Source organism: Pelecanus crispus, chromosome 2, assembly GCF_030463565.1.
Source record: "Pelecanus crispus isolate bPelCri1 chromosome 2, bPelCri1.pri, whole genome shotgun sequence".
Taxonomy (NCBI): domain Eukaryota; kingdom Metazoa; phylum Chordata; class Aves; order Pelecaniformes; family Pelecanidae; genus Pelecanus; species Pelecanus crispus.
In genome coordinates this window covers 55,426,800-55,454,554 of record NC_134644.1, presented here as the reverse complement: position 1 = coordinate 55,454,554, position 27,755 = coordinate 55,426,800, and the positions used below count along the sequence as shown (strand labels likewise).

General features: G+C 43.5%; 1 protein-coding gene across 1 annotated transcript in view; it reads left to right on the top strand.

Annotated features, from left to right (window-relative positions):
* The first annotated feature begins 9,539 nt into the window (after positions 1-9,539).
* BMPER (BMP binding endothelial regulator) overlaps positions 9,540-27,755 on the top strand; it is a 148,806-nt gene continuing 130,590 nt past the window's right edge. The window contains exons 1-2 of the mRNA XM_075706090.1: positions 9,540-9,633; positions 10,490-10,575. Of these exons, the coding sequence (XP_075562205.1) occupies positions 9,540-9,633; positions 10,490-10,575 (180 nt within the window). The remainder of the gene's footprint in view (positions 9,634-10,489; positions 10,576-27,755) is intronic.

Here is a 27,755-nt window from a genome sequence, read left to right as displayed (position 1 = left end):
AGAGCCATCTTTTCTTCCTCGTTTCTTCTAGTTTGCATCATGTAAATTCAAACTGTCTTGTCTTAATCGTTTTCTGCACTTGGGCCAGCAGCTGAAAGCCTGTGAAAGTATGTGCATTTTGTCCTCTGTGCGCTCTACAGAAAAACAACTTTAGAAACCACAGAGACTATTTTGAAATAAATGGCCATTTTTTGAAATCCTATCATTACAAAGCTGAGGCTTGATTGTTGTCCTCTGAGTGCTTCATAGCAGCAAAATTCCTGCATTTTGGGAATTGTGCTGTCTATTCATCTAGTTGGAGTGGATCCAAAAGCAAAGCGTGGAACTGTTGTGAGCACTGGCTGGTGCTCACAATGTTACTTTCTTTAATAGATGGCCTGTATTGTTGTTTTGTGGAACGCTTAGATGTCAATGCATCATCATTTGGAGTGCAGGGATGATTTTTTATTTTTGAATAAAGATGCACAGAAATGTTCTTTAAAATGTCCGGTTGCTTTCATTACTTCTGGCACAACAGAACTGAAAGCAGCTCCACTGTGGGGCGACGAAACCCTCAGCTCTGTGATTTATTATTTGATATTTTTCTTTCTTAGTATGAACATTTATGAAGGTAAACGCATGCTTCAAAACAAGTCCATCTATGAAAGTAACTGTGCAAGTTAAGAAATACCATCCTGGATGATCTCTTGGGGAGAGGTTGGGGTCTCCATCCTGCTCCACCTGCTCCACGCTGTGCACGTCCCAAGCAAGCCATCGGAGCAATGCCAGCGGGCAGCCAGGTCACGCAGCTTGCTTGGTGTAGTCTGTAAGTACAAGGGCAGTCTTCACGCCTTTTCTCCGAAGGTTTCCAGTTGGACTTTTGGGATTGTTTCTGCCTAGCTTCCATGAAACCACTGGCTCCCAAGGAAAGCCTGGGAGACCCTAGACACTGACAGCTGCTTAGCTGAGTTTGTGGATTAATTTAGGTCAGGTGCCAGTTTGAATGTGAGGGCTAACTAAACAGGTTGCAGCCAGCTGGACTGTCCTTGCCTGCTTCTGGGACTGCAATCACATCCCCCCAGGCCAGAGGTGTGGCTGGCTGTGTGCACAGCACTCAGTGCTGCCGCTTTCGGAGGGCTGCAGACCCAAATTCCTCCTCCTGGGGGCCCCAGGAGATGCACCCCCTTGGGAGAAGAGACCTGTTCCTTGGGTAAGCCAAGACAGAGTGAACCTGAACACAGGGGCACCTGGATGCTGTAGTCACCCCACTTTTGAATGGCATTATCCTGGCTTCCTCTGGGGACCTGCTGCAACAAGTGCTTACAGGAGGCCCTTCTGCCCATGATGTCATTATTTTTATTGACCCCATCGGGGCTACTCTGATGTGTGAATGTTTCCCAGGGAAGAGTCTAAATTATATTGTCTGTGAGCATGGCGAGCAGTTTCCAAAGCACTTCCAGCACTGAAATGTTCTTTTTGTTTAATAATAGCTATCTTATTTATTATCGGACTTCGATGCTGATACAAACTACACTACAGCCATACAGACTGACTGCAATTTGATCAAAACATAAGAATATTAAAGAAAATTTGATCAAAACCTAATAATTTTAAAACCAGTTAGAATTTGAAGTGACTTGGTAAAGCGATAGCTGTGTTGATTTTTCAAACTAGCTTAATTAAAATCCCAAATCCCCAAAGCCACAAATTCTGTTCTGAAAATAGTTTATCACCAACCAGCCTCTTGCAAGACATCGTTTTGTATGTCATAATACCTGCCAGCCACTACCTTGAGGCTTCAGAGTCTACGTTTAAAGATACCTAAAATAAACAGCATATACCACATGTAAATACCTATTTAAAATTCTGTGAAGCCCTAAAACTGTTGGTTAATTGTCATCTTTGGTCACAAGTAATTCAGCTGACCCTCTTGGATTTAACCTGCTAATATATACAAGACACGTGACTGATACTTTCCTAAAGTAAATAATATTGCTTGTCTCAGCTCACCTCCTGCTTCTAAATGATGTATTTAGAGGTATGCTACTGTCAGAGACCCTGGGGCTTTGGCAGAAACCCCCTGCAGATCTGCGTAATGACACCGAAAGCCCACTTCTGGCACATTTAATGATGCTCTCATCTCCCCTTGAAAGAGCCTTAGATAGCTGAGAGGCAGGCAGATGAATTACACTGCCTTCTGGAAGTACATTTTTTTCTCTTGCCCAAGTGGCTGTGTGTTTTCTTTTTGCTGAAGGTCTGAGATTAATCTGACCTGGGTGAATTGGTAGCAAAATGAGACAGGTTTTTAACAGATTTCTCCTTTGCTGTTGCTAGTATACTTGCTTATTTCTGCTTTTTTCTGTACTCTTGTCTACTTTTGGGTTTAAGCACACGCAGAATCTCCAGGGTTTAATTAGTCAGATTGGCGGGCAGTTCAGTATAACTATGAAATCTTGTAGTATTGCTTCTTTAGGAATGGCTATATTGCTCATTGTGGAACTGCATAACTAGCAGAAGTTTCAACAGATCAGTGCAGGATTACCCTGATTTGCTCATGTATATTATCTGAACATATCCTGGTGGTTGGAGCTGAAAAAGACTGCTTATGATTGGCAGTCCATTGCTCTTTATACGTGTGGTAGTCAGTCAGTAGGACAGATCAGGTATTAATGCTAATCGAGTGTGCTTTGTTTAAAGAAGAAATAATAGGGAGGATTTCGTACCCATACCAGCTGTAATGTTGCATAGCCAATTTTAAAAAAAAAAAACCAAACAAACAAACAAAAAAAACACCCAAGCAAAAAACCCCAAGCAAACCCAAAAACCTGCAATAAAAACCACCCCCAAAAACCTAAAAAAGAAAAAGAAAAAAAACAACACCCAAACACTAAAAAAAAAAAAAAAAAAAAAGGTAATTCTTACATTGCTTAAGTTTTGTATCTGGAAAATAACAACAAAGAGGTGTTCTTTGTAAAACTGTCTTTTGGTTTGCTTCCAGATCCAGTAAGGTATGCTGCACTAATTGCAGGGACAGTAAAAGCGAACGCCCTGTAGAGCCAAAGCCAGATGAGCACAAAGGAAAAGTACATCCTGCGAACAAACCAAGAGAGCATTTCGCTCGTGTAGGAGCAAGGCATTAGCACATACGGATGAGCTCGCTCCAGCCAGAGCTGCGGTTCGGGTTAATTGCGGCAGCAGCCCCAGCTCATCCCTGCTCTGCCGCTGCCGGCTGCGGGGCTCTGGTCTCCCAACACTGCCACCTGCCAGCACCTGCCCCACACAGCAGCTTGTCTGTCTGGTCATTTTCCACAAGCTGTAACTTTTTTTTTATTATCGGTGACTTAAAATTAATGGCCCTTCGTCTCCTCTCGCTCCTTTGAGTGTGAACGAGGGCACCCACGTGAAGGAGAGGAGGCTCCGACGTGAGGTACTTCACTCCTCAAACCTCGCCTCTTGAGTTTTTAAGCCTTTAGTTGTCACCCAAAACAAGTCCTGGGGGAAATTCTGCTGGGAAACGAGACCAGCAGCAGGCGGAATGAACTCACGGGGTTAGAGTCTCAGTAGGTGAAGTGATGATCTTACAGGACGCATGCTGCTGGAAACTTGTCTCTTAGCAAAAATGCGAGCCTTTGCCTTTCTGTGCTTGGTAGAGGCAGCTGCTTTTGAACTGCATCCTGGCTGGAGGGAAAAATCTTCCGTCAAAATAAGCGTGTCTTTTTTTGCGGGGGGGGCAGGGGGTGGGATCGAGAATTTCTGCGCATGCAAAGCAGCTGTCTGTGTAGTACAGAGAGGGTCCATCCTCATCTGCGATCATCAATCTTCCTTTTTATAAAATATTTCTCAAGTACTCCTCGTTTGTTGCATTTATTAGCTAGTATAGCAGCCAGGCAAAAGGCAGGGTTTGGTTTGTCTCACAAATTGAAAACAAAGAAGTACCTCACATATGTCACTCTTCATGTGATTTCATTAGCTCTTATTATTTATCAGACACAGCAGATGTTCAAGGGTAAACCTAACACAAAAACACATAACTCACACAAAATAATTTTTATTATCTCTGGAAGACAAATTATTTACAGCAGCAAAGTAACAAAAAGGAGTACAAGCATATGCCACTTTCCTCTGTTTGCTTGGCCTACGGCCTCTTGAATAGCTTCTGCTGGAAATCCCATCGTTAAGATGGCATCGGCATTTCCGTTATAATTTACTTTTTTGTTGTTGTTTTAGCATTCTTGACATGGCCTACTACAGCAGTCTGTTGTCTCCATATTGGAGCTATATTTTCTGCTGCATACGAGTATTTTTTCAGTTTGAGGCACTGGTGGCATTTATATCCAGTTTAGTTTATGCTCCGTTCGTTTCGTTTGCATTTGTATGAATACAGATGACGAGGATCATTTTGAAGACTTTTGCAAGCAGAAACTTACTTTTGTAAGGCTAACTTTTTTGAGTTCTTAGAAAATATAAGTTAAACAATAGAAGGATGCAAGTTTGACTGTGCCAGGACATTCTATGTTAATAAACTTTTAAAATGTTACTCATTATCTTTATCTTGCCACAAATAAATTAAATGCTTTGCATGTTCCCGGGGTTTATGGAAAACTGTCAAAATGATGAGTTGTTTGATAAAATTTATAAACATTTATTCAAGGAAGTCTCACTGTAACTTTTAGATACTTTCTTGTACTTTCCTTTTATTTAAGAACTTTCACCATATGCCATTTTTAATCCTGTAACAGTTTTAAAACCTCTTAGTGTGGTCTCCTCATTTACATCCATTTAGTTTTTTTAATATTTTGCACTGGGGGAGCTTTGTCAGGAGCACCTCTTTGATATACTAAGGCCAGTCTCAAGGTTTATTAACATTACCTCCTGGATGAAAAGTAGCTATGCAAGAAATCCTGTTTGTTCGTACTGATAGATACTCTTAACTTTAGAACATGATGAAGCACAGAAATGAATGAACATGCGTAAGCATTTGAAAGGCTGCAGCCCAGCTCAGTACGACTGAGCTGTGAAGACCTGATCAGCCACCGAAGGACGAAGAGTAGAGTAACTCCCATCCCCTCTCCTGCATGAAAGTGAACGTCTCCATCACGATTCTGTGAGTTACTACAGAGCTTCTGGATTGCTGAGTGCTGATGCACCATGATAATAAAATACTTTCCCAAATTACAGGTGTCTCTGCAAGAATTTGCAGGGTTGAAGCTTATCAGACCTACGCCTCCAACTACAGCAAATGTGTGTGACCTTCTCGGTTGTGTAAGTCATTGGATCAAGAGTTCTTTATCTTTAGTAAAATGTTAATAACAATAAAAATGTATAAGCTCAATCTGATATGCAAACCACCTTCAGTGCCTAGTAAATGCATAGTCATTTAGCAGAACAGAACTGCAGTGAGTTGTACCAATTTACATAGCTTTCAATACAGTGTTTATTGGAGACATATTTTCTTCTTTATTTTGAGAAGTCTCATAGATGCAAATAAACTGTGTTAAAATAATGCATAACATGGAAGTAGTAAAAGCAGGGACGCTCCCAGTGCCGGCATATAAGTGTTCCTGTGTAGCATGTTTATTGCATGCTTTCTTGCATGGTGAGGGACCCTTAGGAAGACCTAGAAGAGTGAATTTCCCAAACAAAAGAAAATGCATGTGAATTCTAGTGATCCAGTGCCTTCCTCCACTTCTGGAAGAATTCTCTAGCCCATGAAGAATGGGCCTTCTCATGATTTTGACATGCCGGTAAAACAGATAATCATGAAGAAAGATGTGAACGTGATCACTGTCATCTTCACTGTTACTATTGTAAACCATAAAGCCTTTTTTTTCTTTTTAGGTGGGTGCTGAGTTGAACCTTTACTATGACCAGCTAATGGCTGACATTGCTTTATGGCTGACCACCGGCAAAGCATCACCGGAGAAGGAGCTGAATTACATACAAAGTGGTATCTGTGGACAGCTACTGCTCCATCAAGCTGGGTGAGCCCAGGCTGATGGATCAACAGAACTAATGAACGCATCCTTTCACTAACAACTGATACCATGTAATGCTTATACAAGAGGGTAAGGGTTTTGATGACATGGCTTCTGTTTTAACTGCTGGCATACAACAAAGGCTCTGTGCATATCCAATAGCAGGACACAGTTTTCAGTGTGACCCTCTGATTTTGCTAAAATTACCTTTGAGTGTTGCTTGGCAAAATAAGTACCTCTTCAAACAGGGATGCAAAAGGGAAAAAAAAAAAAAACCTTGACACTCTACTTAATGCGGCATTACAACCAGAAAGGATGCTGACCTCTGATAAGGTAGGCTTGGGAGATAGGGTAAGGGAGAGGTAAAAAGCTGAGACAAACCCCATACCTGTAGCACTGAATGGATGAAACTAAGGTGGGAGGATTAAGATGGTGTATTTCCCTCCCAGGCTGGGTTTTACTTCATGAGAATTAAATAAGAGAGTGATCTTCCTCTGTGACATGTCACCGTTACCAATATCAGGAAGAAACAGAGGTTGCTGCTAAAAAGGAGCGTCTCCCCTCTTCCGTGATGAGAGGGGAGATAGGGAACCAGGGCATGGGGAGGCTTGGAGACAGCACGAGTCCTCAGCAGGCTCTTTTACTGGGCAGCTAACAGTCTGTGAAGTGTGGTGTAGGCATGGTATGGGCAGGCTTAGAGTCCTCTTTCAGCAGGTGTTTCAAGCAATGGAGACGGGCAAATTCCTCACCTCAACACTGGTACTACTACGGAAGAGGAATGGACCCAGTGAGCTCAGCCTATGGACAATATTTTCAGCCCCCAGGTGTTGTTTCAGAGGTAAGATGTAGGTAAGTTGTAGGCCTAATCAGTGTGTTGAAGGTGCTTTAGTGGTGATCACACTTTTTTTTTTTTTTTTTCCCCATGGGAAAAGTAAAACTGTGCGACAAATCTGCGTGTATTGCTCCGTAACTGCCCTGCCTTAGGTATGATTTCATTATGTGTTCTTGTTAACTGAATGAGTTATGGCAGGGATTGAGTGTGAAGTTCAGTTGCTGTTGCCTCTTGTCTTCATTTTATAAAGGAGATGAAACTTTTCACGTTTTCAGAGTACTTTAGCAAGTTCCCTGCTGTTATTTGGATGCCTCAGTTGTTATTTGATGCCCTCATTGTGATTTGTATGTTTCTCACACCGGGTGACGTTAATATTTAATGAATTTTAGACCATCACAAAGAGAAGATTTGATGCACACAATGATATAAGTACTCTCCTGTGGTAGTTGTCACTTGAGAAATTATTAGAGTAGATTTCTTTCTTTTTTTTTTTTTTTTTTTTTCTGTGGCTGTTGCTTTAGAAGGGCTGTGGCTGCACTGGAATTAGAAAAGGGAAACGTAGCCACTGATTACAGATATAGAAGTAAGAAAAAGCCAGTTTGCCAAAAGATTCAGTACATCTTTCCAATGGAAAAAACATTTGGGCATGTGAAAAATCTCTTCTGGGGTAGCGTGTAATAATATGTACCTCTACAAGCTGTTTAAAATGCAGGGAATCATGAAGGTGACATTTCCCAGGAAAAAATATATCTAGGTTACACACATTATATTTATGTACTGAGTTTCTTATGTACTCTGCACAATGTGGAGCAAATTTTGTATCCCACTTGTATTTTTATGGAATATAAACCCCTTTTAATGGTATCTAAAAGATCGTATTTGCCTGTGCAGCTTCAACCTGTACAGATCGAGGTTGGAAGATGAGAAAAAAGTAGGCTTTCTTTTCTCATAGAGAGGGATTTTGCTAGTGATGTCCACAAGTTTACCAGTATCAGCTTTCCATAGTCCCTATCATAGGCTATTTTAGCTATTTTAGAACTTTTGCTTCCCACCCTAAAGGTAGGTGACAAACGGTGTTGGAAATGAGGTGTACATATCTTTTACTTTTTAGAACAAAGATGCAGGCTTTCAGGGGTCTTGGCTTTGGGGTTTTATTCTTAAAATGAACACGCAAATCTAATTGTCTTGCATCTTACTGGGAAGCGAAACGCGTTTAAAGTACTCCTGTAGGTACCAGCCTGCCATGTACCTGATTTGCCATTATTGTAAGCTTTTTTTGGAAATAGTAACTCACATCTACACCCTGCCAAAGAAAGACAATAAGAACGTGTATAAATCTGAAAACGTTTTTCAGCTTGTCGTCAGACCAGTTTATTCCAGAGAGCGTTCCCTTCACCAAAAGAAACATCACGGTTTGAAGGAAAACCATTTGCAAGACCCCTCGTGCCGTACAGCACGAGTGTCATCCCCTCCCGACCGCGCGTGGGTGCAAACGCTGGGTTTCGGCGCTGCCTAAGTATTTTTTATTTAGCTGATATTCGGGCTAATATCGCCCGCGTTTATGCCTAGGACAGCAAAGCGCGGACCTGCAACTGGGGAGCGTCAAGGAGGAGCCGCACAGGCTGCAGCCCGCCGGGGAGCGATGGACCGAGGGACCCACGCCGCCGGCCAGGCCCCGGGAGCTGTCACCCTGCGGCTCCCCAGCCCCTCGGGCGGGGTGAGCCCAAAGCCCGCCGAGCCCCGGGCTGCCCCGGTGGGGAGAGGCAGCTCCGGCGCTGGGCGGGGAGGGCCGGAGAAAAGCCCCTTCGGGCGGCAGCGGCCCCGGGAAGCGGCCGGCTCCGGCTGCGGGAGTTTGCGCTGCGGCTGCCGCGGGAGAGGGGGCAGCAGGGAGGACGGAGGGGAGGCGGCGGGGGGGACGGCGGCGGCCCCGGCCGAGGAGCGGAGCCCGCCGCGGCCGTTCCCCGCGGGCAGCCTCCGCGCCCCCGACCCCGCTCCCTCCGGCTCTCCCCTCCTTCCCGCTCGCTGCCGCCGCTGAAACCTGCCCGCCGGCACCCAGGGCGCTGGCAGAAGCCGGGCTGCCGAGCCGGGGACGAGCCCGCCGGAGGCGGCCGCCGCCGCGCTCTGCCCAGGTACCGGGGTTTTGCGCCGCACCGGCCCCGTCCGAGGATCCGCGTTTCCTCCCCTCCGCCTCCTCTTTTCCCTTTTCCTGCTCTTCTCCTCGATCCGCGCCCTCCGCCCCCCGCCGCCCCAGCCGCCGAGCGGCCGCGGGCGCAGCCCCCCGACGCCGCGGCCGGCCCGGGCGGTGCTCGGCGGGGCCGGGGGAGGGAGTGGCCGGGCATCTCCCGGCGGGGAGACGGGGTCTGGGGCTGGCAGCCCGTCTGTGCGTGGTGCGCCGGGGGGAGGGAGGCATGGGGGCCGGGGGGTGCCGGAGGAGGGACTATGGGGGGGAGGAAGGTATAAGAAGGGATGCGGGCAGGGGAGGGGGGTGATGGAAAGAGGGGGTGCGGGGCCGAGGGGCAGGCGCTGACAGCTGCTTTTCCCCGCACCCACAGTCCCCTCCCCCGGTGCCGCCGTGGGGTGGGACTCCCCGGCGGGCCGCTGTCTCCCGTCCCGCTCCCCACGCCCCCCGCTGCTGCCCGGCGCCGGGGGTCGGTGCTGGGGCGGGCGTCTGCCGGGGGCGGCCGGGCTCCGCCACCCGACGGCGCGTCCCGCACGCTGCCCCGCAGCCGGCGGGCAGCGGCACCCCCGGGACGATGCCCCGGCTCGGCGGGGGCTGGCCCGCCGCCGCCGCCCTCCTCCTGGGCGCCCTGTGCCTCCCCGGGGTGCTGGCCTCCTCCCCGCTCACAGGTAAGGGGGCGCGGAGCGGGGGGCGCGGAGCCGGGGGGGACGCGCCGTCAGGCGCGGGGGCTGCCCGGCGTTTCGCAGAAGTGCGGGAAGGGCGGACAGCTGTGGGTGTAACCTCGTGGTTTGGGGCAGGTGAAGGCAGGAACTATGCCCCCCCCCCCCCTTTATTCCCCTTTCCCCCCTCCCGCGCCTTTTTTTTCCCCCGCTTCCCCTCGAGGGGTATATTTTCCTGATATCTGGGGCACGGAGGGAAACGCCGAATCGATTTCCAGCGCAAGCGAGGAGCCATTAGGTTTCGAGAAGCGATTCCAACATGACACAGTACCGGCTAATCAGCGCTAGGGCCATAAAGGGATTTCTAATTTGATTCCGTTTGACAGTCAGCCTGCTAATTTTGACACATTTGCCAGTTGGCTGTCGTGCGTTAAAAGGATGCTTGGTTTAGGGCTCATGCTGTACTCCTGGTCCAAGCCCTTGGAGTGCAACGGACAGCTTCCTGCTGATTTCAGTGAGCTCTGGATCTATCGTTACAGAAGTATCCTGCTTTGCATGGAGTACTTGTTATTCTCCACACGTCATCTGAGAAGAGAAAAAGCGTCCTTCTTTGCTATAACTGGGGCACAAAGAAAGTCTAGGTTTGTGTGCCAATAAAAGGCCAATCGTTCCCCAGTTCCCTTTGGAATCTTAGAGAGATGCTGAACATCCTTGCTTGCTTAAAATGGGCAAACTAAGGCAAGATTTGAAATCGAAGGCTAGGAATGGAGCAGGGGTTAAACATGAGTGTGACAATGACAGTTTCCAAAACCAGCTGGGAGAATTGAAATATGTCAGTATTTTAAAATTCTTATTTCTATTTCAGGATCCGTTGCAAAATGTGAAAATGAAGGGGAAATTCTGCAGATACCATTTATCACAGACAACCCCTGTATAATGTGTGTTTGCCTGGTAAGTTTGGATTTCAGATAGTACGAACATTCAGGCCTGTACTAAGAGTAACTGCACAGAGAGGGGAATATTTCACATAATCAAATCTTGGGTGCCTCTGTCGCCTTTATGTAACACGAGGTTATCTCAGAGCTGAGCTAATGGAAAGTAATCCAATCCATGATCTGGCAAGCCTTTCTTTGACTTTAAAACTCTCGGGCACAAAGTTGTGCATGACTTTAATACGACATCGTGAAACCGCATTTACCATGTGAATTTGGAGGGAGAACCGTTTTCACAGAGTCAGGGGTGCACACAAAAGTCTTTGCGTGTAGCTCAGCAAAGAGGCTGAAAGGTAAGGTTTGGAAACGCTGCTGCTTCGAGCTCCCACGTCCTTATTTTCACACACCAGTGGCTGAGGAGCTGCAGACAAGGGTGCAAGGTGAAGGCTGCAAAGTGACTATACACACTGTAATAAGATGACAGTGAAAGCACAAGTGATGCTTTCATCAGAGCGCTTTGTTTCAAGGATGATGATGCCTGCTGTGCTGGGAATTCAGTGGTTAATAATGTCGCTAGCTGGTACGCATTTTGGGGAGAAACATTCCCTTTCCTTGTAACTCTGCTTTGGAGTTAAGCATTTTTGGGAGTAATTCAGCTGGACAAGCTAAGGCTTAGGAGATATTGAAAAACAGTTGTTCTAAATAAAACTTTGTACAATATATTTAAAAGAAAGTCATAAACCTTAATTTGCTGTTGAATGTAAAGAAAAGCATAGACCAGAAAGTGCTACGTTTTACATTTTGGAAGTTACAGAGTAGCTGAATGTACAGAATGTGTTCTACTTGAGGAATGAAATATCAAGATGCCCTCTCCCCCTCTTCTATTATTGCTATTAATGTTATTAGCATTAGCCAGCATTATTGCAAGTCTATAAAAGACCTAAAGAATTGTTTCAGAATGCATTTTAGAAGGCAATTTTGGCAACTGTAGGAACCTGATCTTGAGCCCCCTGAGGTTGATGTATATCGCTGCACTGAGTTCAACAGATTTTAAGTGAGACTCGGTGATAACTTTTTAGCTAATAGTGATAAAGAATAAGTTATTGATTCTTCGGAGTAGAGGGGGATGGGGAAAGGAGGAGCATGGGATGTGGTGAGTAAAGAAATCAAAGGGAAAGCAAAAAAAGAGACGAAGCTGTGTTTTATCATGGATCACCTTCCCAAATATGTCTGCCACCACTCTTGCTAATGGAAGCTGGTGTTAACCAACGAGGAAGCAATTTATCTGTGAAGGAGCAGAAGTTCAGTCTTGGGCATCAGGGCAATAATGCATCAGGGTAAAATACTTGTATTTATAGATCTCTCTAGACCTTGGCTTTATTAAATCAATGAGCACCCTTTTAGTGTATGAACATGAAGAACTGCAAAAAACATTGGATGTAAGAACTCTAAATCTATGCGGTTTGTACGGCATACTTTAGTGAAATAGCAACTGAGGGTGTTTGGCTCCCTTCCGTGCAAGGAGGACATTACATTTTATTAAGAATACGGATGCCTAGTGAAGTTACCGCAGTTACCTGCACCAGATATGCTCTGTTTTATTTCTGCCAAGGGATAAATGCGAACTCTGTTTCTTGAGTTGGAAGCTGGGAGACCTGGTAGAAGAGAAGGAAACCAGTCTGGAGATACTCACTTTAACGTTGTGCAGCATCCAAAGCAATGACTTACTGGACAGCCGGTTGCTGAAATCTTTGTTCAGGCCTGCCACATGGGAAAAGATCAGTTTTAAGAGGTCTGGGGAGAGCAGAAACAAAAGAAGTGATGTGGTGATTTGTGACCGGGAGGGAAGAGAGAACCAGGTTTCTTTAAATCCAAATATTGATTGTTTAATAGTGATTCAGTGAGGAACTTTCTCTGGAAGACTGACCATACCCTTCAAGGGCAAACCTGATGGATGTTCATACCATAAGAAGTGAGCAACTAAGAAGAGAGCTTAATCAGCTGTTCCAGGAAGGAAGCAATTGCTGTCCAGGAGAGGACAGAAAATTCAACAGAGGGCACTTGTGTTAAAAACACCAGTAAAGCAAGTAACTGAAATATTGGATTGGATTATGGCAAGTCTCCCTTAGCAGCGATACATTTCCATGACTGCAAGATGCTGTAACTAGCTGCACAATTTACGGAAATCTGAATGGCTTTGGGAAGAAGAGGAATATCTAAATAATGCCCTTCCAGGACTTTCCCATCTCACAAATGAGAGGAGACAGAATTGAAAGCCTGGAACTGAATCATGAAGTGTTTGGCAGAACTCACTCTGCAGGTTGTGTCCTGCAGAGCACGGGGATGCATTCTAACAAGGGAGAAAGAGGCAGGCAGCACAAGCAAAGCAGTCTCCAGCTTTCTCTTAACAGGCTAAATTAGTTGGGAGGGCCAAGCAAGGGGTAGTACTCTTAAGAGCAAATGTGGTGAAAACTGGAAACTCATAGGTGATGGGTATGTTGGCAATAATGCAACAAAGACTGCAAAGAGCAATTACAAATGCAGTTCCTTATATACCACTGAGAAGTGTTGGTAGGAAGACCAAAACTCAAAGTTGTCTCTTCTCGTTGATTAGCGGAGACAGGGTGGACTGATTTTCATGATAGGAGCATGAACAGGAACAAGGCAGGCAGAGCAGACACTGGCTTTCTGGGGGTGCTGCTTTAAGAAAGCCTCTAGCTCCTGTTTTAGAGATAACTGGTAACACAGAACCCTGAATCTGGAATACAAAAGGGACACTGGTGGGGATCTCCTGGAGATCCAAGTCTAGCCAAGTCTAGCTACCAAACAAGATGCGTTCATTCTTAAGCATCTGCCTTAACATGTGGAAAGAGCAGTCGTGGTGATACAGGAATTTGGACTGGGGGACATGTGCTGGAGATTTTGTATATAGTACATAGTAAATAATTAATTTCTAAAGTATAGGTAATGCTTTTCCAATAAAAAGGCACTGCACCCACCATGAGATAACTCATGTTTTGGACGTCCCTACTTGTTAAAATGAAATGTGGTGGAGTGCATGGAACAGCACTGATGCTTTCCCTTAATATAAGGAAACAGGTAAGACTAAGAGTGTGTGTGTGTAAATGTACACTGTAGCTCTGTATGCAAGAACTACCAGCTGAACAAGCCACTGTGGCTAAAATCTACAGTTCCCTAATTTGTAATTTATATGTCTCTACTTTATGGTCTTAATAATACCCATAAAAATGGTCATTTTTAACATCTGTAAGACAATAGTTTCAATATGAGCTTTTATAATTACAACACTTTAGCAATGGTATATTGCTGTCCAACTAATCATCTCTAACCACTTAATAAACACGGGTGGATTTGATCTCCAAAGAACTGGTCATTAGTTACAGCTGACTGCAAGAAGTGGCCATTTTTATTTTTTCTTTTAGAGAAAAACATCAAAGTCAAAGACAGACTGTGGTTTATCCACAAGGAATTTCTTGTAGGACTGTGATGAAAGCTCAGGTCTCATAACTCCTGGTCTAATGGTTTGAATACAAAGCCATCCCTTCTCACTTCATGCACTTTCACTTTACAAGTGGATGTGGGTGGTATAGTCACAGTATGAACACACTCATTTTCTTTTTTGTCTCTCTGACAACGGGCAGGCTGCACAGATGTCAGGGTTTTGGTGTGTCTGCTCTCCTGAGCTTGTTCTGAGGCATGGATGGGCAAAGGCAAATTAAAGCTGACTTCATGATCCAGAGGTTTTGAGAACGGTGATTTATGACTTGCTGTTGGTATCTGCAAAATGCTGTTAGAGCTAGTGTGCTTTGGTCTTCTGCCCACTTCCACTTCGAATGTCTGTGGTTCAGCATCTCCAACAAGATACACTATCTCTGGAAAGCTACCACGCCACCTGGCTTTCTGTAGGGTTTGAGATACTGGAATAGCGCAAAGCAGGCTGAAGGCAACTGAAAGTGCATGCTTTCTCGTGCATTCACCTTACATGCTGCTAAACACAGAAACTGGCATCCTTAGTGTGTAGAGCTAGTGGTTAAAACAGATATACAGAAGTTGCACTGGAAAATTCGTTTTCTTGGAGCTAGATCATGTAAAAAGTACAGGACGGTCTACTTGTGAAGTGCCATGGGTGAGCGTTGCATTCCAGCCATGTTTATACCTAAGACTTCTCTGATGAAAGGATGGAAAATGCTCTAAGCTGCAGCAAGCTCTGTATCAGAGGAAGGTGAACAACTGAAAGGAAATGCTGAATGTGACAGGCAGGAACAAGGACTAAGTCAACTAACTCTGTGAGGAAAAAATATTTTCAAAACCAGGGAAACTATTATTTCAGATAATGATGTGGCCCTTGACAGTACAAAAAAAAAATGTTATAGAACATATGACTGTGAAATTATTTTATGCTTAGTGGTCAATACTAAGAAAATCTCATGTCCTGCTGGTTTCTGAAAATCAGAGTAGTGAAACTGTGGGTTATGAAGTTGACTGTAAAAAGTTTGGGTTTTAAAGAACTTGTCTGAATTGGCAATGATGATTATAGGTAAAAATATATAATCTTGATGGTATTCATAATGGAATTATATTGATTCAGTTTCAGAAATGGATTCTTTTATTCCTGCTATTAAATGCTTTAAAACCGCAAGCGATTATAACTACACTACCTAATGCAAAAAATCTCTTCTAAAAATATTCTCCCACATCTGTGGAAAACCAAGTTTATTTCAATCCCTAGGAGCATTTCACACACCTTGTGCAGTTTGAGGAACCCAAACATGTCATGTATGACAGATTCAGATCTTTATATTTCAGATGTGAAAGTTTTAGGCTGAGGGTAGTGGAGGCATGGGTGAATTTCTGGTAGTAGAAACAAAACTTCACAAATGTGAAAACTTAACACACTTTTGTAAGTTTTGGACTTTTTGTAGTGCAGATATATTTTGAGGATTTTGAAATGTTAGGCGGAAAATGCTATTAACAGAATATTGGGAGAACTTTTGGTTAGATTTCTTTTATATGGGTGTCAGCATATAAAATAGGCATGGAATATTTAAGTTCAACTCTGGTACAAGTACAGTAAATGATCAAGTGCAGCAAGAGTTTTTGTTGGTACAGCTTTTTGGCTGGAAGGTATCTAAAACTCAAAATAGAAGTAGGCTCACACCTGATATTATGGCATTTGCTTTCAAGAAATATATATTTCAGCATACGCGTGGAAAAGACATAAAAATGCTACAGTCCATCAGAAATAGGTGAAATGAGAACCTGTGCATAATTATAAGATGAAAAATAAGATGTAAAAACCCCACAGAATTAACTTAGCTTGAATTAAACTTCTGAGTGCTGAGTTTTTTGAAGGTGAGATAAGCTCAGCAGTGACAACGATGACAGGTGGTGGTGCCAGCGGTGGTGAGGAGAGCCATGTCATTTCATGCTCATTTATCATCATCTGCATGGACCCTGAACACCTTGCCAGATGCAAGCAGAGATCCAAGAATAACCTATCCATTGGCCAATGGTGGATGTAGTTTTAAGATCAGTAGTCCAAAAATGCCAGCTGAAAAGGACAGGTGAGAAGCCAGGTACTGCAAGGAAATAGATAAGTATACCTCAGCTAACGGTGGCCTTCACATTGCAAGAGCTTTTTTTATTTTTTCAAGAGAATGAAGGGTTATATTTTTGGTTGCTCTTTGTGGGGAGAAAAGGTCTTTTTTTTTTTTTTTTAATTTTTCCAAAATACTTTAGAACAAAGTGAGTTGTGTCAAGAAACAGCTGATAAAAGCCAGTAGTGATCTTGACAAACCACATCTAAGACAGTGCTATTTCCCCCATCTTTTTCCTCCCCACTTCCCTCATGCCTGCACCTCAAACTTGTCAACTGCACCTGAGGAGTGGTAATCATATGTCTCAACCTTTTATCACCTAAATCCAGAACAGAAGGAAATAAATGTGAGCCAGAAAGTGTAACTAAGTGTTGGAAACCTGAGAAAAGTTTGGAGACAGGAGCTCAGGAAAATAGAAATCAGAGCTTTGCTTGGCATAAGTTTTATTCAGCATGAAACATCATTCTGTAGTATAAATTTCTGCTTTACATCCAAATGTGCAATGTAGAATTTGACCTTTGCTCATAAAAAATTATGTTAAATTTGTCATTATAACACCTAGTGTTCTACCTAGCTTGAACTGATGGAGTAGTGAAATTGAGTGCAAGCAAACCAAAAAATGGAAGAAATAACCTCTGCCCTTGGTCCTCACTGCACCCACCCCCCCCCGCCCCCCCCCCCCCAAGCTTTCCCCTTCCCATGTCCTCATTGCAGACTAAAGCAAGAAATCTACTAGATTTGCTGGGGTTCTTTACCTAGAGCGTAGTTGATTTCTGTGGCGCAACACATTAGTTGAAAGCATAGCTAGACTGAGACCAAGTGTTTGACACATGTTCAGTGAAGATGGCAGTGTTTTAGTACATCAGGATTCAATTGTTGTTGCGTCAAGGTATAATGCGGCCCAGATGACTTTTAGTGGAGTAGTGCATATTAAAAAAAAAAAAAAATCATCAAACAATTCTTTCATACCTATTTTATTTAATTTAATTTCAATAGTTTACGTACATCAACTACAGAATCTACCAAGACTGCATCTTCTTTCAATTTAAATATTCTTGGTCTATATTACTGTATAATATAATCAGCTTTCTCTTCACCCACAAAACTAACAAACAAAAAGACAAAAAAGCCTATGATACAGTAGTGTACTGGTAGTTTTCACCCCCATATTACTGCAAAAGAGAATGTTGTTTTGATTGGTGTATGAAGGATTCCTGGAACACAAACATGCTCCAACATGATGAAAGCTTTATTAGTTTTTATCCAATTTAAAAAAGATACAGATGTATATGCCATCTCTTAAGTGAAAAAACGCAACACCCCGCACCCCAAAAACAAACCCTGAAAACAAAAACCAGTCATAACTCCATGTCTGGTGCAGATGGGTGTCCCATATGTGCTTTGTCATGGAGACCAAAGAACAATATGTGTGTGTGTGTGTGTATATATACACACACAGAGACACACATACTTATATATATATAAAAAAAGATGGTTTTGCAAGTGAGAAGTTAATTGAATCAAGAGCCCAGAACTGGTTAATTACCTGTTGTGGAGGTGATTGCTTTGGTAGGCTCTCCTGAAGGAGGATTCAGGTAGGTTCAGTTGTACTTGTTCTTAATTCATGCAACACCTGTAAGGGAAGACTTTGGCTGAGAAGGAAACAAACGATCTGTGGTACAAGATGGTTACTCTAGCTTGATTCTCTAAGTTCCCAACAGCAGTGTTGAGGCAATACTCAAGTCACTTTAGTCCCATATACAGATATGGCCACCCTGGCCAAGTAGTACCATGTGCAACTTCTCATCTAATTTTTCTCCTCTGAGGAATGAGTATGGATTGTATAGCTGGGTGTTGTGTCTGTGCCATCTATGGACCTTTTGAAGTCCACTTTCTGCACTTTGCTTCACATCCCAGAGCTGCCTCAGTGTGGCACATCCTTACACAGCAAGTATATTTGCCTTCAGTTCGCTATGCTTTATCGTGACATTTAGTTTGGAGACACGATGCACAGTCATATGTGACAGCTTATGATGAAGCCTTTCTGGAAATCTTTAGGCTTGAAGAAGCCATTTCATGTTGTTCTCAGACCACATGGGATAGTGAAGAGTTTGCTACTTGCACATTTCTAACATAGTCAGCTGCATGGAGCAAACATACATATGCACACAGTGCTGAACTGATTATAGGTCTTGGCAAAACCCTCCTGGAAGCGAGCTGGTGATATGTCACTGTAATAGTGATGAAGATCCAATCCATCAAGTACGGAAATGAGATTCTCTTTGGCATAATTAAAGGATCAGAGAACTCAAATACAAAAGAACGTATTTAAAATGTATAAATAATATGTGGAAAAATATGAAGGGCACAGAAATGCCATAAACTAAATGGAAAAATGTAATATAAGTTGCAAATGTCTTTGGAATGTGTCTACAATAAGTGCAAAATGGATCAGTCTAAGTTAAGGCGCTTTTTTATTGCCAATAAGAAAAACATTATTAAAGAGCTGGTCCAATATCAAGATGGCATTTTAAAAGCATACAGTTACCTGTACATAGTTTTTATTAGCTTTCAAGTTTCTTCCATTGAGTTGTTAATGGTCTTTTTAAGAATTATGGTCCTGTAAGTGAATGGTTCACGGTGTCAGTACTTCTGCTGTTTTGCTTTGTGCTGCTATATAAAAATAGATATTTTTTCCCCACCAAATATCTGGTTTTATTTCTCCATCATGTTTTAATAGAAATTTTTAAGGGAAGAAAAATATTAAGCAACAACCAAAAAATCAAGTGAAAATGCAGCCTTTTTATATTGAGCTTATGGTCAAATAAAAGGCCATTGTGAAGAAAAAACAATATTGTATAAAAGCTTTTACCTGTAATACTACTATTAAAATGACTATCGTACCGGTACTTGCTCATATTGTACCTAATAACTGCTGTAATTACTTCCTCTGAGGCCTCTTGGCCTCTTCATCTTATGCATTAAGCTGCAGCTAAAAAAATTCCTAGTCTGGCCATTTGTCAGATTGAGCTCTGTGCACCATTTTACATCCAACTAAATCCAGTGCTGAGCTCTGGGTCCAAGTACAGCATGGACCCCATCTCTTCTTGTCATCCCCAGGAGCTGATCTTGTGTGCTCTCCGAGACCTGGATTTCATATTTCCCCCTCCCCTGTCTCTCTCATTTGTTTCATTAGACTTTTTTCCTGCTTTAAAAAAAAAAAAAATTCCCCCTTGTGCCTGGAATCCACTTGCTCTAGGTAGTGGTTCAACATGGGCTTTTAAACTAGGGCTACCACACTGAAAAAATAACATGTCTTCATGCATCATCTATGTTTTGTATCCTCTTTACTTGTTTCCTCATCCATTCTACACATCAACCTCCTGGCTGTAGTTTTCATTTTCTGCATTGTGTCTTAGATTTTTCAGAGAGGGAAGCATTATATATTTGTGCTGTAAAGTGCTACGGCAAAAGGCAATACTATGACATAGTGTTAGAGTTGGAGATCTATTTGTTCTTGTGAGCACAAAGGGTGGATGTGTGAAAAAATGTTGTTTAGAAAAATGATGCAGAAGATCTGATATTTTTCCCTGTCAAACCTGAGGCCCTAGTTTTTCTGAGTCCCTGTTTTAAGTAAACCTTTTCGCAAAGCTTCAACATTGAAGATTGAATCAGGTCGTCTTTAACTCTGCCATAGAGCTGTGCTTACATGGTTACACTGCATTTTGCTCTAGAGTAGGTCTAGTTCACATAGGGCATCTGCAGTCGGTTGCGTGGTAGCGACACTGCCTTGTGTATGCATAAGCCCCAACCTGCAGCACTGAAACTTCTTGCTCATCGGATATTTAGTGCAAATTCCTCAAGCACATAGACATTTCTATTTCAGTTCTAAATTTCTCTGTGCTGAGCACTGTGTTGACTTCAATGTCCAGAGCTGTGCCAGACTTGAGAAGTTGAAGACTGCCATTTCTGCTTCATGCTGAAAACCAGAAACCAGGTATCACTGAGCCCTGGGCTGTTAAGGTGCTCAGCATAAGCCCAGGCTCCCTCGTTTGCCCCTTTCTCCATACAGTGTGGTACGCAGTGTGGCTCACCACCTCTTTTGTAGCTAAAGATCTCTTGCTTGAGGCACTGAAGCAGCAGCTCCACACTACTCCTCACCCGGGGGGATACAAACCCGACGTGTCCTAGAACCCTGGCCAGGAAAATCAGATTTCTGACAGCTCATAGGCTAAAAGTTTTGTGTTTTGGGCTTTGTTTTCTTGGGGTTTGGGGTTTTTTGGGTTTTTTTTGCCCTTGTTCCTGACATCTTTATATTCAATTATCTTAAGTGGCTTCAACAGGAATTGGATCTACCCCAAGGTTTGGAACCATCAAAGCGTATTCTGATGGCCAGAGCCATACGTTTGCATCTGTTTTTCTGGTTTGTCTTATGATTTATTAGTGGCTGTAGAATAACAGACCTTGATTGTCCTGAGGTTGTGTCCTCCTTTTTTCTGTCTGGGTGGTGATGTGCTGTTGAGGCATGGCTTTTGAGAGAGGGGGAAGAGCTGATAAACGAGTGCTCTAGGGCTGCACAGTGGTTATGATCTGATTGTGCCAGTTAATGAAACACCTCCAGGTTGTGCCGCTTGGAAATCATTGGGGCAGGAATGAGCCAGGCAGGGTGGCTGGGCTTGAGATAAGGCTATTAGCTGAAGGATTGCCTGTGGGATCCAAAATACTAGTAAGAGCAGCTGGCTCTCTTACTGCAGGGATACTGTTGATCATTTGCTTGTGACAGAGAATATTTTTTTTCTGTATATGGTAGTGCACAGCTGATCATTTTCATATTTAGCACTTCACTCCCCCCACCTAAATGCAGTTAACTTGGTTAGGTGGATTGGTGATTCAATCTGGCAAATGCTTTTGATTAAAATAAATGAATAAAATTATGTTGGCAGGCAGAATGCAGAGCATGCAAGCTTTCTAGTCTGTAAACCAAGGGTTGGTGGATGGGTTGTTTGTATAAGCAGTGGGTAAAAATGCTGGACAATTAAAATCATTATATATTAAAATGTTGATGATGCGGTAGCGTAAGAAACCTTTTTAACAGAAGTATGCTTGAGGCATAGTTTGTCTATGGCCTAAACACATTACGCATTTCTGGAGAAACTTGCTGATGTGGACATTTAGGATGCAGCATAATGCACTGATACCAAACCAGGGTTTGTTTAATATGAAAACACGGAGGAAATAGAAGAACTGTGTGATTTGTATAGCTTCTGGAAAAACGTTTGTACATGTCCCATTTAACTTGGCAAGGTTTCCAATCCTCAAGCAAGAATTATTTGACCCAAAAATCAATCTGTAGTGGAAATTTAAAAAATATCTAGAACTCTAGGCCATGGTAGTAAGAAATTGGAGTGGTTTTATGTACTCAAACAAGAAGGGTACATATTCAGTGCCTAAAACTATATGTAACCATTTTACTATAAAGTGAGTATCTTTGATGTCATCAGGTTTCTTGGCATAATTAAACCAGTCCACATATGGAAACATACAAAGGTGGGAGCCAAAAAAGGAAAAAGAAAGCAAATCACCTACAACAAAAGGGAGGTTCGCTGGAAGGCATCTATCTGGAGAGATGGGTGGGCAGCTCCAGCCTGTTTGCTGGGCATTACCTCTTACATACAAGACAGCACAAAAACTACTGGTGAAACAGAGCTTTAGCTGAGAGAACATGGATGTGAAACGACTCCAGGAAAGTTATGTATGACTAGAACCAGAGATCTAAAAGGATTTTAAGCATCTTCTGGAGACAATATTACTGCTATGTGTTTGTGGACAACTTGTGACTGTGGCCATAAGGTACTGTTACCATCAAAGGATTTAGGTTAACCCACTGGATAGTGCTTAGGTTGGGCTGTTGGCTCAAGCAGCTCATGCTAAACATCTTGCCTCTCCATTGAGAAGACAACTCAGAACAGGGATTTCTTACAGCTGACATGCCAGGCAGAGAGTGACAGGAGTTGCTGAGTACAAGGCTGTACCCTAAACCCCTCTCTCTGTTTTGGGGCCAAGTACCTCATTCTGTGCCCTTCAGGGTTCACTGCTGTGACCTCAGTGACAGGAGCATCTCCTCTTATGTCATACAGCTTAGTAGTTGGAGGCTGTGGGAGAAAAGCAGTTTACTGTAAAGCACATCAAGAGTCATTGATGCAGAAATTAGTGATCTCATCTTGTCAGGAAATTACCCGCTCTTCTCTAGGCTAGAGAAGCGTGCTTCAATTGCCCGTGCAAAATGCAGCAGTGTGGACAGGCTGGATGAAACATTGTTCTTCTTCCAACCTGGACTGGGCTGTGACTTGGCAATGAGAGCCTCTTATTGCAGAGGAAGGTACAGTTAATAAAAAATTAAGTTTATAAGACCTCAGATAGATATTTCTGAGTTTTCTTTGGTTCAGCCTCAGGTTCCCATTTTTAGATGGCACTTGATTCTCTCATCATAAAAAGCCCTTCTTATGCTAAAGGTGTGAAACTTTCAGATTTCAGACCATCTTTCCAACTCCCTTGTGGTTTCCCCCAACTGTGCAGGTAGTAGCGTTGCTGCCTGAGTTCTTGCTCTTCAAAGAGAACAGTGCTGTCCCACACAATGAAATAATCTCTGGCTGCCTCGCGAGCACTGTGGACTTCCAGCCAGGCATAATCCCTTTCCTGACATTTGAGTCTCATTAATTGGGTTAGCAAGATGCTATCTGTGCTCCATACTTATGTAAATATAACCTGCTAGCAAAGATCTTAATGGCACCTGATATATCACACTGCCTTTACATCTATCAGGAGGTACCACTGCAGGAGTCACTTCCAAAAACAGGTTGTGTTCTCAGTCCCGTGGGTCCCTTTATAAGCCGTAAGAAATGCTGGTGGTCAAGGCGAACCATTCAGATGTCTTTAAAGTGTCCCACTGGTGACCGAAAATCACTTTGTCAAGATGACAAATGGCTTGCACATACCCCATTCACCTTACAGTTTTGCTCTAATGTCAGCTCCATTTACTTGTCAGAAACAGGTATTTTCTTTACTTCCAGCAGTGCAAGTGGGGCAGGAAAGGAAGGAGTGAAGGGAACACAGGCTGAGGAAAAATCTGCTTGTATGGCTTCTAGTCAATGTATTATTATAGTTGAGATTTGCAAGCTTTGGACATACCAGAATCTGTTTGCTTGTACATGTGCAAAACAGAAAGAAGGGAATTCGCTTTTCAGAAGTGAGAACTGTCGCTGCAGGGCTACAATTATGCAAAAACATGTTTTAACCACTGGATTTTTCAAGTAGAAAATGGTTGTGCAATATTAGTTTCTTATTTTGGACAGCAAACTTCTTTCCAGAGCAACATTTAAAAATAACTGTTTAATTAACTGGGTCTACCCAGTACATAGGGTATTGTGCATGTGTCTGCGCTGAAGAGCTCAGCTCAAACCTCTGAACTTGCGTGGGTGGTTTCATTGACTGCAATGGTATTGTCATGTAGCTAAGTGATCACTGCTGTGAATGAGGGCTGCTACATCTCACCCAAAAGCAGCGAGGGCCAGGCCACAAAATATGGTCAGAGCCAGCTCAAAGACCGTGAAAGTGACTTTGACAGCTTTGGCTTTTAGTTGCCTCCCAATGACTTCCATATCACTTTTGGCTAATTCACAAGTCAAAATACACTTTTTCTCGTAGTACCTACAGTGTTGGCTGAAGTTTTGAAAGTCAAAAGCTAAACTTAATTTGTCAATGCGGTTGATCAAAATAAAGGAAAGCTTATTCCACCTTTCTTCTTTGCATCCATCAGAAGTTTGAGTAGATATGAAGTAGAAACACATAGAAATGAGATGTGTCAAATAAAACATCAGGTGGTGTTAAGTTTTTCTGACTAAATTCTCCCATGGCCTTGAGCCTTCTCTTGCTGGCACCAGCTGGATGAAGCCCGCTTGAGGATGACTGCTGCCACAAGCTGTCCATGAGTTAGGATTTCCAGTGGCCCCTCCAAGATGTTACTAGCATGGGGGAGTTGCAGCAAAAAGGAGTAAGCCCCTGTGAGTCGAAGGCAGCCTTAAAAGACCCCAAAAGCTCTTGCCTCCTTCAAGGAGTCCTGGCTGAAGTGCTCTTGGTCCTTGTCTCTTCCCACTCTTCTCTATACAGACTGACAAACTGGGGGCTGCCCCTTCTCTCTGCGGACTGCTGTGAATATGCTCCTCTTTTTTCTAATACCACTGTGTAGCACAGGCAAGATCACGTAAGAAAACAAACGTGGGGTCAGTGCTCAGTTTACTTGCAAGTTCATTAAAACAGCAGCGTCTGGAGGCCTCTTGCCTAAATAATTTTATAATAGAAAACAGACTCTTGCTTTCTTTTGGGCTACTATTTTTATTTGGTTGTTGTTCCTCAAGCATTTTGGTCCTATTTCAAAACTTCCTTCAATTAAATGAAGAGGGGTTTTTTTTGGTGCTTTCCAGTTTAAAAGCTGTGCTACTACTGCGAAACTTCTAGGAGTCCTCTGGATGATGAAGCTGGGATTGACATGGATTTTCCTGACAAAATAACATTGCAAAAACCAACCTGCAGATTAAAAATTTGGAAGAAAATAAAAACCCCTCACCCTCCCCTCCCCCAGCTGAGATCTCCTGTTGCTGCTTCTGGCATGCATCACATCTTTGAGGATACAGTATCATGAGAAAACTGTCACTTGGTGATGTATTAGGGTAATATATCATGAGAGCATCGTTTCTTTAGAGGATATGGGCAGTAAAAGACATGATTCTGGCCAGACAGAGCAGCAGGGGACCTTGCTTTTTTTTCTTCCCTTTTCTTTAATCTAGCCCTGTTTTTGTGTTGTACAGAAGTGAGTTTCTTCATGGGATATGACTTGTTGCAGAGTAAGTTAGGAGGCCCATTGGGCTTTTTAAACTCTTTAAGAAGTATACGGCCTCAAGGGCTGCTTTGTTCAAAGTTTTTAGAACAGGCTCAAGCCCAAAACCAGAGCATTTGCCACTGCCTAAATCTCCAGTGTAAGGGTCGAGTAAGCAGACTTCAGACAGAGAAACGCAATAAAGATGCAATGACACGTAACTATTGTTTGGATAATATATTTGTAGATTTAGCCCATCAAAATGTGAAGAAATGATACGTATAAAAAAACCAGTCAATGTGTCTCTTTTAAATGAACATCAAATGAAGTTTTAATCCACATAACTAGAAGAAAAATTACTGTTGGCCAGTATTCAGTCTGTAATAGAAGATGTAGTTATCTCACCAGGAATTCTGAACTGATGGACTCGGATTTTGACGTACTTTTTTTATTGTATCCATGGTTTTGTTTTTCTCTCGTTGGCAATGTCTGCTGGAAAATAAGCTGAACATAGTCTATAGGACCAGGATGGCAGTAGGTTAAGAAACAAAAGTAGACTATGGTTAAGGCAGTCTTTTGATGGGACTGAGTTAATTTTTGAGATGGGACAAAATGTGACACCATGGCTTGATCTAATATTTGTTGAAATCAAATGATTCAATAATTTATTTTAAATCTTTGGCACAATCTGCTTTGCCCTCTATGAAAACAATTTGATAATTCACCAGCACTATCTTCAACAATTTATTTGGCTAAAGAGTGTTTTCAGACCAGTTTGGCTCAGGGATGGTAAAAGCAAACTCCTTCTTCTCCAAGCCACCCTATGGCACTTAAGGGGGGGTCAGCAGAGCAGCATGCTCCAGGAGCTAATGCACGCAGGGCAGCAATGCTGTTCCACGTCTGCTGACTCCAGCTGTGTGCGGGTGGCCTCTGGATTGAGCTAAGGTAGTGGAAGATTTTGTGGCCCTCAGCTGCTTGTCCCTTCCCTGGGAGAATGAATTCTGCCCCATCGGCTTCAGTCAGGGTAAACCAGGCTAGGTTGGACCACGCTTTCAAGAACACTCATTTCACTCAAAATGAGTTGGGCAGTGATCATCTGAAAAGTTTTGCTGGCTGATTTGAGTGACTGGGAGCATCCAGCAAGGGGTAGATTGTAAGCTCCTAGGGTTGGGTCAGTGAGCTGTAACCTTTTCCAGCAGCACGGGTACAGGTTTGCACCCTGAGCTTCAAATCAACAGGTATTGCCTGTGACTACTATTTTCTTAGGTATTGGCATCATATTTAGGTGACTGATAATTATCAGATAATGTGAATTCTTTATAGACAGAGTAGAAAAAACATTAATTTTTTTTGTTGTTTTTTTAAAAACACACTTAAAATTCATGGAAAAAGCCGTGAATTTTAAATGCATGCATCTCATGAAATGCAAAGGTGTGGTCTCCCACAAGAACCGCTTCCCTGAAAACTGGCTCCTGGATTACTGTAGGTAGTTTTTCAGACTACAGTGCAAACTGCTGGGAACCTCTGAAGACCGTGTCTCTTATTGCTAGAAGACCATCATGCTGTTCTGTTGACCAGTAAAGAGCTTTGCCTTTAACTTTACAGCTGAAGAACTCTCATCCAAAGTGGCACTTGGAGACTGAGGTGGAGGCAGGGAGATTGAGAGCTAAGCGGTCTGGATCTTGCTCTGGCTTTCTTGCTGACTTAATCTGCAGTTACGGTCATTTTGTCTGGCTGTGTCTTTGTCAGTAAGTTCACTGGAGCAGGGATATAGTCCTACGATGTGCTTATGCCATGTCTGATGTAGTGGGACCCTGATCCCAGCTGCAACCTCAGCAGTTGCGTTAACAGAAACAAATGTAAGAGTAAGAAAGACAAGGTGGAATGCTTATGGGTAAGGATGAGGGGGAAGGCTGGAAAGGCGGATGTCCTGTTGGGAGTCTGCTATAGACCACCCAACCAGGAGGTAGAGGTAGATGAGGCATTCTATAAGCGGCTGGCAGAAGTGTCGCAATCGCTAGCCCTTGTTCTCATGGGGGACTTCAACTTGCCAGACATCTGCTGGAAATACCACACAGCAGAGAGGCAGCAGTCTTGGAAGTTCCTAGAGCATGTGGGGGATAACTTTCTAATGCAGCTGGTAAGCGAGCCTACCAGGGGAGGTGCCCCGCTTGACCTGCTGTTTACCAACAGAGAAGGGCTTGTGGGAAATGTCGAGGTCGGAGGCCGTCTCAGGCTTAGTGACCACGACATGATAAAGTTCTCAATTTTGGGTGATGCTAAGCGGAGGGGCACCAAAACCATTACCATGGACTTCCGGAGGGCAGACTTTGCCCTCTTCAGGACCCTGGTTGGGAAAGTCCCTTGGGAGGCGGTCCTGAAGGGCAAAGGGGTCCAGGAAGGCTGGGCCCTCTTCAAAAAGGAAGTCTTAAGGGCGCAGGAGCGGGCTGTCCCCGTGTGTCGTAAGACCAACCGGAGGGGAAATCGACCGGCCTGGCTGAATAGGGAGCTTTTGCGGGGACTCAGGGAAAAAAGGAGAGTCTACCGCCTTTGGCAGAAGGGGCGGGCAGCTCAGGAGGAGTACAGGGATCTTGTTAGGTCCTGCAGGGAGGAAATTAGAAAGGCAAAAGCCCAGCTAGAACTCAATCTGGCCAGTGCTGTAAAAGACAATAGAAAATGCTTTTATAAGTACATCAGCAATAAAAGGAG